Source organism: Cibotium barometz, chromosome 22 (genome assembly GCF_041138505.1).
Source record: "Cibotium barometz isolate CiBa-2024 chromosome 22, ASM4113850v1, whole genome shotgun sequence".
Lineage (NCBI taxonomy): Eukaryota > Viridiplantae > Streptophyta > Polypodiopsida > Cyatheales > Cibotiaceae > Cibotium > Cibotium barometz.
This window is the reverse complement of record NC_141067.1, coordinates 44,275,153-44,285,970: the sequence shown is the minus strand read 5'-3', so window position 1 is coordinate 44,285,970 and position 10,818 is coordinate 44,275,153. Positions and strand designations below refer to the sequence as shown.

The 10,818-nt window shown below is 43.0% G+C and overlaps 1 protein-coding gene across 1 annotated transcript; it reads right to left on the bottom strand.

The window, feature by feature from the left end:
• Positions 1 to 2,621: 2,621 nt before the first annotated feature.
• LOC147626646 (pentatricopeptide repeat-containing protein At3g53360, mitochondrial-like) lies at positions 2,622 to 5,730 on the bottom strand. The gene has a single exon (XM_086816717.1). It carries the CDS (start codon positions 5,261 to 5,263, stop codon positions 3,290 to 3,292), a length of 1,974 nt encoding a protein of 657 aa, XP_086672843.1. The 5' UTR covers positions 5,264 to 5,730; the 3' UTR covers positions 2,622 to 3,289.
• Between the last annotated feature and the right edge of the window lie 5,088 nt (positions 5,731 to 10,818).

The window sequence follows — 10,818 nt, the reverse complement described above, 5'->3', positions numbered from 1 at the left end:
GTTGAAGGATGAAGTGTTGGACAGCACAACGGCCTTGGCAGTCGCCCAGTCTGAAATACAAGCCCTGAAAACCCAAGATGAAGAGGAAGTCTTGTGCCTTCCGCTAGATGCAAAAGCAGTGATAATAAACACAGCAAAGACCAAACTAATCAAAGTATGGGATCAGGTGGCGCTGCAAGCTCTAGTACAAATCCATGAGCAGCTGCCTTGCAAACCCCCACAAGTAATCCATGACTCGGATGACAATGATGAGGGAGTTGGGAAGTAACAACAACAACAGTAGTACCAATAGCAACAACAACAACAACAACAACAACAACAGCCAATGGGTCATGGATCTTCCAAGACCAGCACTTCCGGAAAGGAGAAACAAACACAGAGTGAAGACCAAAGTCTGATGCAGGCATTAAAGGCCGCCTCCTAGAAAGCAGAGCATTGGGAAAAAGATACAAGAAAGTTATCTAAAAGGAACAAAGTGTTGCAGCAGGAGTTGCAGGAAGCCACACCCACAAAGAAATATGCAAACATATTAAGACATGCAATCCACGAGAGAGAGCACAAGACCAGGCAGAGGAATATAAGCAAAAATTTGAAAGGAGCACAAAGTTTGAAGTAGATGCCATTAATGAATTAAATGCATTGGAACTAGAGATGCAGAGATGCATAGAAAATGAAAATCATCTGAGAAAAGAAGGGCCCGAAGATTCGCAAAATTACAAGGCAGCCCTGCAAGCTGAAAAGGTGAAGCAAACTCAGAAAACAAGATTACAATGGAAGTTGGAGCTAAGGAAAGCAAAGGAGAAAATTGCCAAACTCCAAGCAGAACTTTCAAAAGTAAAAACAGATATGGAGCTAGCCACAAAAAACCTACAGATGCTGACGCCTAGAGTAGCCAGAAAAGAATGAGGAGAACTGATGGTTGAGGTCCGGAAGCTACAGGACACCAACCAAGCTTTGCTCAAGGCCACCTACACCAATGAGGTATCATACACCCCCAAAGATGTTCATAAAATTTAAGCAAAGATTTGTCAAGGGTACCGGTTCAAGAGCAGAAGCTCAAACACCGGGCGTGCCAGGTGTTGTGCTTGACAGTGCAGTAGCGAGACGGAAGGACCAGTGGCAGCAGGTGGAGCAGTGTCCACGACGCAACCACCTCGATAGCACATGTGTGAAGGTGGCGGACTGTAACCACCGTGGAGCCATTGCCAAGATCAAAAAGGCACTGTTTAAAAAGGGTGACCAACTACTGCAAAAACAGATGATGCTGGGAGTAGAGGGTGAGCCGACTTACTGTTAGTGTGATGAAGTGTAGTTTTGTAAAACCTTCATTGTTAGTTGACGCTTATTTCATGAAGCTTGTAGCATGTAGAATCTGGCATCTCTACTAGGTACCGGTTCTATGTCACTGTGTAATCCGTCTTAAATGCCATTGCTTCTCTCATCTATGTCACATGTCATTCTGGGATGTCTGTGTGATGTTTCTGCTTAATGGTACATGTTCTGTAAGAGAGTGTGTAAGTGTGATGCAGAATAAGAGTTGGGAAACACTGTGCATGAGCCTCTCCAGTTGAGCGTAGTCCATAATGTTCCTCATGACCAGAATTTTGAATCCAGAATTTCTGGCGGGAGTCTACTTGTCTCCCATGGCATTGCCTGACTAGTCCGATGCACCAGACTGCTGTCCTGCCATTCTGCTGTTAGGGAAAACAACAAGAAACACACCATAATATAAAGATTAGTGATAGCACCGAGATCCTACACATCCTACTCCTATTGTCTCCTTCTCACCCTCGATCCTACCTACACATAACTAATAGCTAATCCATCAACTCAGAGTCTTTTGGTGCCCCCCACCGCCTCCACCAGCCACTTCTGCCCCACAATGAGAGAGAGAGTCAAAGTTTCGGCTTCAATTGTCCGTTTTTTCATGACTAGAGAAAGAGCCTGATCGCCTCTTCCTGCGTCCATAAGACCGGATAATAGCATGGTGTAGATACAGTTATTGGGCTGGCAGCCCATGGCAGCCATTCGTTCAAAGAATGGCCAAAACTTCGCTGGCTCTCCTTGATGATGATGATGATGATGTCAATGCCATGGTGCTATCTGCAGGCTTGGGGTTGAGCAGGGCATAACAGAATGTGCTGCAGCATGGAAGAAGTCATGCAGACAACGGGAGGTGGGGCATGGAGAAGAAAACTCACTTGGTGTGGAGGGGCAAGCCATCTCAGCCGAGGTAGGTGATGAGGGTGGCCAAAGAGTAGGGCTCCTTGGCCTTGGCCAGGATTGTAGTGGCTTCGTCTGCAATAGTGAGCTGCTAGCGATGTGGGCCGATAGAAGCGCCATATCTTGCTGTTGTTCAAGGTTGTGATCATGAAGCATTCCTATGCTTCTGTAGCTGCTCATCGATGCAATGAATACAGTGATCGACACAGGTGATCTAGTAGAGATGTTATCATTGCAGCCAACAGCCAGAGAGGGAAGGGTTGCTGCTGGCATTGCAAAAATAGTCGTCCCTGGCTGCATGCAAATTAATGAGCAGAGAAGTAGGCAGAGCAAAGCTTTTTCATTACAGGAAAAAGCGCCAAAAAGAAACAAAAAGTTTATTTGAAAGAGCGAGCCCATGGAAAGAAAAGTTAATTTGAGAGAGAAAGGGGAGATTTTTTTTTGCAATACACATGGCATCAATAAGATGCTCAGCATTGGATTTTTTTTTTTCCCCTATATGCTGCCTGTGTCATTAAGTCAATGCTGAAAACAAATTTATCTCCTCAAATGTTGAAGGTTTGTGTGTATAATAGAAATGGACACAAATAGCAGAGGGCACTTAAATCTAGATCCTCTTGCATCTAGAGTTGAGGTAATGAGTATATCAAAACCGTAATAAAATGTTTCCACTTTTCCAAGCCCTTTACCTATTCCTCAGATGTAATACCTCACATGCAGTTTTACACTGCAAGACATGGTTGCTGCACTTGACCGATATCACCAATAGTCTCCACAATCCCATTTTCCTTCCTGGTAATGATGGATGCAGTTAGCATCTTTGATTTGAGCCATTCGTTCCTCTACCTTGGATACAAATGCCGTGAAAAAATTGGAGTCATTACAAACCTGTGTCCTTTTATGAATATGGATGTTCCCTTGGGCATAATGATTAGGGCACACGCAAGAGACAACTTCTCACAATGCCCACATAGCACACATTTTTTTTAACAAAGAGCTTTGCATGAGTTGGCTTTGAGGATGTTTCTTATCCCCAACCAAAAATGAATGCACAATCCCACTAGCATCAATCACCCAAAAATGCCATGGCATCTTCCATGCTTGTTGTTTTCACTCTCATTGCGTCCACCTTCTTTGCATCCTCCTGCATACCAGCATCTGCATAGATGTTATACATACAAACATAAGCTGCAACTTCCTTCTCATCTAACCGCACTGCCTGTTCAAAGGCATGTCTTCCAAGCTCCACATTGCCCCACTTTCGACAAGCACCCAACACAGTAAGCCACAACACAATATTGGGATCGGACGTTGTTTTCTTTAACATTGCTACCGCCATATCTAACTGGCCTGCGCGGCCAAGGAGATCGACAATGCAAGTGTGGTGCTCAAGAGTTGGAGTTATGCCATACTCTCCACTCATGGCCTCAAAGTACATCTGACCCTTATCTACCAAACCAGCATGACTACAAGCATTAAGCACACTAACAAATGTAACTGGATTTGGCTTAATGCCTTCTCCACTCATTCTATAAAAGATGCAGAGAACATCTGTTATTTCTCCAAGCTGGGCATATCCTGTAATCAATACAGTCCATGAAACTACATCACGAACCGGAAGCTTGTCAAACACTTCCTGAGCTTTTGCTAGCATGCCACATTTGGCATACATATCAACCAATGCATTGCCAACAAGTTGACTTGTTTTCAACAACCCTTTTTCCTCAATGTCAGCATGTATTTCTCTGCCCTTCTCTAGGGCTCCAACACTTCCACAGGCTTTCAAAATGCAAGCGAATGTTACAGCATTTGGAGAGACACCCTGGAATTGCATCTGTTCAAAAAAGTTCAGTGCTTCCTCACCATGCTCATGTTGACTATATCCTGCCATCAGTGCAGTCCATGAAACTACATCGCGAACCGGAAGCATGTCAAAAACTTCCTGTGCTTTTGCAAGTGAACCACATTTGGCATACATATCAACCAATGCATTGCCAACAACAAGATGATGTTTCAACAACCCTCTTCTTTCAATGTCAGCATGTATTTCTCTGCCCTTATCTTTCGCTCCGATGCTGCCACAGGCTTTCAAGCTGCAAGTGAATGTGATAGCATCTGGAGAGACACCCTCATGTTGCATCTGTTCAAAACAGCTCAGTGCTTCCTCACCTCGCTCTTGTTGCGCATATCCTGCAATCAGTGCAGTCCATGAGACTACATTATGAACAGGAAGCCTGTCAAACACTTCCTGCGCTTTTGCAAGTGAGCCACATTTGGCATACATATCAACCAATGCATTGCCAACAATAAGATTTGTTCCCAACAATCCTCTTCTCTCAATGTCAGAATGTATTTCTCTACCCTTGTCTTTGGCTCCAATGCTGCCACAGGCTTTCAAGCTGCAAGCGAAAGTGACTGCATCCGGAGAGACACCCTGAAGTTGCATCTGTTCAAGGCAGTTCAGTGCTTCCTCGCCATGCTCATGTTGCGCATACCCTGCAATCAGTGCATTCCATGAGACCACGTCACGGATTGGAAGCTTGTCAAACACTTCCTGTGCTTTTGTAAGCATGCCACATTTGGCATACATATCGACTAAGGCAGTGCCAACAAAAAGATTGTTTTCCAACAACCCCATCTGAGCATGTATTGTGCAGCCCATGCCCACATCTTTCAGCTCAGCACAAGTCTTCAACAAGGCAACAAAAGTATACTTGCTCAGATGTAGAGAATCCTTTTGAAGTTTCTGGTATAGGGTGAGAGCGTTCCGCGACTCCCCACATTTGATGTAACCATTGATTAGAGAATTACAAGAACACCCACTCCTGGACGCCAATCTGTCAAAAACTTTTTGTGCATTGCAAATGCTTCCAGCTTCCACCAACATGGAGACTACGTAATTCCCAAGTGATGCATGGTTTTCCAGCCCACTTTGGCGCATGTAGGCATGCAAGCAGAGAGCATAGGTGTCTAGGTTTCTCTCTTTTGTACACTTGCGCAGGATGTCTACAAGGTTCTCAATTGAAGGCTGAGGCAGCATGCCTTCTTCAAGAGAAGCAAGGGCATCATCGAAGCTAAGAGTCGATCAACAACCACCACCACTGATGTAGTTCTTCGGCTCTCGCAGCACTCCTCTGGGAGACTCTTCTTGCGTTTCGTAGAGCTGTGGCAGCAGCCGTCCATCCGCAGCGACTCCTTGCTACTCGTATGCTTGAAATCTGGGACCTTCTGGTTTGTGTGTTGTGGATGCAGCGACAACCACAACGCTCGGCCTCAGTCAAAAGAGAAACACCTGCTTTGCTCTTCCGATTGTGGGAGGAATCTGCAAAGTAATCCTTCCATGGGCGCTCGATGCTACCTGCTTGAACATGTGGGTGATCTTCTCAGCTTCATTATGGCATACTTTCCTTACACCTAGTATCTACTCAACTGAGGGCTGCATAGCACCTTTTAGCATGTTGGTGATCAGAGATCCCGGTAATCAAAAGAAGTCCCAAACCCCTTCTTCTTCTTTTTTTTTTAAAAATTAAGAGAAACTGTAAGTATATTAACAGAGCAAGATAGCCAAAAAAAAAAAAAAAGCAGACCCAAAGGTCTACTGAGGGAGTACATCCAAGCTTTGAAGAAGCTTAATTCTAACTTAAGCTAACAAAGTAAGGTTACGAATGTAATTCTGCAAATCTGGTTCTTTAATCAAGAGCTCGACTTTTTTATTAGCCACCACCAAACCATCCTGAGATTTCCTTTCATATTGGATTTCCCTGATTTTCTCTTTGAAGTCCTCTTTAGCCTTGGTCATCTGCAGGGTCTCTTCTGTTGCATTTTTTACGTACTACACTTCACACGCCTTCATGCTCGCTCTATGCGGCATCTTCGTCTACGCATGCAGTTCAGATCTCAGTCCGTGCATTCTTAAACAGAAACAGACGGTTATTCCTATAAATCCAAATAGCCTAGAGATATTCAGCACGAATGACATTCCAGAGAACAGCATAGCATTTAATTTGTTGTCCAAGAAGGATTTCTTGCCATGACAGTTGCCAGTTTTGTACAGGGCATTGGTTCAAAAATTTAATAGCTTCTATACATTATGGGCACAACCTAGAAACAGATGCTCTATTGCTTCTAGTGCATCATGACATCTTGGACATACTTCACTTCCATACCCAAAACGCTAGGCTCTTGAGTTCGTCCATAGGGCTTTATGGGCAACTAGCCAAGCAAGCATGATTTTTTTAGCGGGATGAAGGGTGCCACATGTTTTTGAATTTGAAACCCCAATATTTCCTATCCCAGAGGATGTTCCATCTTCTATTCAGCTTGCAATGTAAAGGTGGTCCTCGGGGGGGAAGAGGCGGGATTGCCAATAGGTTACATTTGAACTTCCACACAAAAGCTTTGTGGGCAAAAGGCCCCCTAAGTTGGATCTAAGCCTTTACATCATCAAGCCACAACTGCATTCTACTCTGAATCAGGAGAGTAGATTCATGTGATACTCTGAAGAGAGATTTTTTGCACCATTTTGATTAAGTTGGGCCCCAACCCCATGTCTTTGAGGGATTGTAGAACAAAATCCCATTCCAATCTATCATAGGCTTTGTCAAAATCAATTTTGAAGAAGATAAAATCTTGTTGTGTTTGTTGGGCATATTCAACTCCCTCCTAGAGAGCTATAATGGCATCCAAAATGAATCTACCTTTAATAAATCCTTTCTATTCATGTCTTATCCATTCTTGCAGATTCTGATAAGCGTCTGGCTAGAGCTTTGGCAAATATTTTATAAGCTGTAGAGAGTATGGTGATAGGTTGCCAATTAGCTATATCTTCTTTAGCCCCTCTCTTGTGGATAAGTTTGATGACCCCTTTATTTATGGAGATTGGGAGAGCTCCAAACCTGATTGATTCCTTCTAGACCTCAAGGAGGGGAGAAGTCAAGAAGTGTTTAAAAGCTTTGAAGAACTCTATGGTGGACAGGCCATCAAGCCCACGACTTTTACCATTTTTCATAGCCATAATGGCTTCTTCAACCTCTCCTCTTGAGAGGTCAAACTCCAAGGTTCCAACCACGCTCTTAGAGATCATTTTTCTCTTGCATTTTGAGATAGTTTGCATGGCTTTAAATTGGTCTTTTGAGGGTGCTTTTTTGATAGCAAAAACCTCAGAGAAGTGATCTTTGATTATTCCTAGGTTTTCAACTATCAATTCTGCACAGTTGCCATTGCTATTTTTGAGCATTGGAATATGGTTGCTGCCGCCTTCCTTTTTAGGATATTGAACATCTCTTTAGAGGGTCTATACAGTTTCCCTGCCCACCATTCCCTAAAGAACAATTTTAGTTGCTGGCACTGGATCTCGTCCTCTTTTTTAAGCTGATCTCTAACTGAAATTAGTTAGTCTTGGAGGAAGAGATGACCTTGGTTTATTCTCTATTCCAGAGACTGAAGCTCCATGAATTTTTGATGTCTCTTATTTGCCCTTATTTTGGTAACTTCCTTTTTAATATCGATAAGCAGTTTTTGGGAATCTCTCACCGCCTAGCTCCAGGCTTGAGAAGGAGAGGCATTGGAGCTGAAGTGTTTTCTCCAGATTGCTCCTAAAACAGTTGGGAGTTAGAACAACTTAGGGTCTGTATGGAACCATCCTGACCTGACTTTTTGGGTACCTTGAGAGAAAGCACAGAGGATCGGATAGTGGTCTGAGAGGGCTATGGTATATTGAACTTTCACTTTGGTGTTCAGGAAGCTATTACATAAGGCTGTTGAAGAGTAGCACCAATCTAGCCGAGCCTTTCTCAATTAGTTAGCTCATAGTAACCAGCAATATATTCACATAACAAAATGGAATCTCCGTTGAAGATCAACAAGATCAACCAACAGATCCATATAAAAGAGCCATGGACTCATCCGTTGAGAACCAGCAAGGTCCGAGGCATCCTACTTGAGATTGCCTTCTTTTCAAAGCAATGTGGTTTCTCATGACTTGTTTTACTACAAGGAGGGGGACTTCCTTCTTTCTAAAGGGAGAGATTCTTCTTCTGCCTGAGAAGGGCCTGGGTCTAGATTGACTTTGAACGCATCCTGGAAGTCCATGTCTTCTACTTCCTTTTCCAAATCATTGTCCGAGAGCTATGTGCTCGGGACTTCTTCATCCTCGTCTTCACTTGATGAGTCCTTTCTGACTTGGGAGGGGTTTGTTAGATCTACTAGAAGAGGAGAGAATCTATTGGGGTTGAATCTTTCAAGGGTATTCTTGGGGGTCTGATTACGATTTACTACCTTTCCCCTTCTACCTACCTGTTGAAAGCCTTGGCTGTCCTCTTTTGGGGTCGTTTGTTAAACGGGTCCTGGAGGTGGTGGTGGGGGAAACTTGATGGGGTAGTTCTTAATGAAGTGGTCCTTTGAGTCATAGTGGAAACAAGTGTTGGGTACATTCTTAAAAACCAGTGGTTGTTCTAAGACAATGTCTGATCCTACATTTATAGTTAGGGAGGATGGGGGTTCCTTGCTTAGATCAATCTCAATCAGGGCTTGAGGGTGCCACCTGGGGTTAAGCGCTTAGTTTTCCCTTACTCCCAAAAGCCTTCCTATTGGCTCTAGCAACAGCTTAATGAGCGGATGTAGATGCAATGTAAGATTGGGAAGTTCTACCCAAACAGGACACTAGGAGGGTTTGGGGCCGCCTATGGGAGAGAAACCGGGTGTCCACGGGAAGGGAGACAGGGGGGAGTTTCTGAGGACCCATAATCCTACACCCAAAGCATGAAGAGCCATCCCTTCTTCTTCCAATTGTCTCGTGAGGAGGCCAACAACTCCTACAATAAACCAACTTGCATATATGGGTCATATATATTTTGTTTAATAGTGTACGGAGGACATGATCATGGAACAAGCCATTTGGCAAGCCCGTTTCCCTCTGACTTTGACTGACAAGTAGGTTGAGGGATTGACAAGTAGGTTGAGGGATTTAGCACATAGTGTGAGACTCGTAATGCTAGTTAGTCATCCAGGGCACATAGTTTATGCGAGATTTCATAGTTGCCACTCTTGTAGGAGTAGACATTATTTTAGGGATTCGTTGGTTTCACAAGTTTCATCTAAACATCGATTGGGAGTGGTACACTTTTTAGATTCTCTAGAACATGTGTAAGGCTCCAGTGAACTAGAAATATGTAACTTTCCACTTAGCAAAAAGTTTGGGATTTTCACCCTTTCTATGTGAAAATATGCACTTGTATGCGGAAGGTACTTGGTGAAGTTGGGTAAAAACAACATATTTGTAATAACCCTCCAACTATAAAGATTTCAGAGACTTAAGGCCATGGTGGGGGAGAGTATTTCTCCAACAAGTTCACTGATTTCTTGAGAAAGAAAGGAATCAAGAAACTGTTTGCATCATGTAGGTACCATCTGTAAAAGAATGGTGTTATAGAAAGGAAAAATAGGCACACTGTAGAAGTGGCACGTGCCTTGGTGTTTAAAAAGAATATGCCAGATTATTTCTGGTTAGAAGCAACAACACAACAGCTATTTACATTATGATGTTTACATTATGAACCGAAGACCCCACTGCAGATGTTTCATGGTATGCTGCTTGAGTAGAATTTTATAAGCATAAAACCAAATGTGTGAAAGTATTTGGGTGTATTACATATGTACATGCTCCCGATAAAGTGAGAGAAAAGTTGGATCCAAAGGCAGAGAAATACATCTTCATTAGTTATGCTTTGCACTAGTAGAAAGATTATAAATGTTATACGAATCATGAAATGAAAGCCAGCAAAGATGTTCTCTTTGATGGGATAAGTAGTTGGTATGCACCATTGAAGGTAATGAAAGATGCAAATATAAGAAGTAATGATGCTACCCCACATAGAGCAGTAATCACAAAAGTTTAGTGGACTTGGAGAGTCCTCTAGCAGTAGATCTAGTGTTAGCCCATGGTTAGGCAAGTTGAGGACAGATGTAGGTACACATGTATCACACAAAGAGAAGGAAAAGGTAGATCAACCTTTTGTGCATGATCCATCATATGTGGATGGGGACTTTAGTGGATCCGAGTAGAGACTTGATGAGGAGCTTGGCATTTTATCAATTGGTTACTCCTGGTGTAAAGAGAACCGAGGCTATTTTGAGGACATCTAGTAGTGATCCAAGTGTATGTAGGTATATGAGGGTTAGATACCCTATTGATAGGTTGAGATATGATCGAATATATAACCCATCATTATCCAAGTGTATGTAGGTATATGAGGGTTAGATACCCTGTTGATAGGTTGAGATATGATCGAATATATAACCCATCATTATGCTTACATGGTTAAAGCAATAGGAATTGGAGCCCACTTGGTTTAAGCAGGCACTTAGAAATAAAAAATGGGAAGATGCCATGAATGAGGAGATGGCAGCATCATCGGATACAAATGCAACAGGGAAGTTAGTGCCTTTTCCTAAGGAAAAGAAGGAAATTGGATGTAAGTGGGTGTATAAGGTCGAGCATAACTCTGATAGATTAGTGTGAGTAGTTATTATAAGGCAAGATAGGTTACTATTGGCTGTAGAGCAGAGGGTGGGTCTTTACATTAAATGGATGTAAAG

What these genes read in the sequence shown, in the direction of transcription:
- LOC147626646 (XM_086816717.1), bottom strand. Translation starts at nt 5,263, where the DNA reads ATGCTGCCTCAGCCTTCAATTGAGAACCTTGTAGACATCCTGCGCAAG.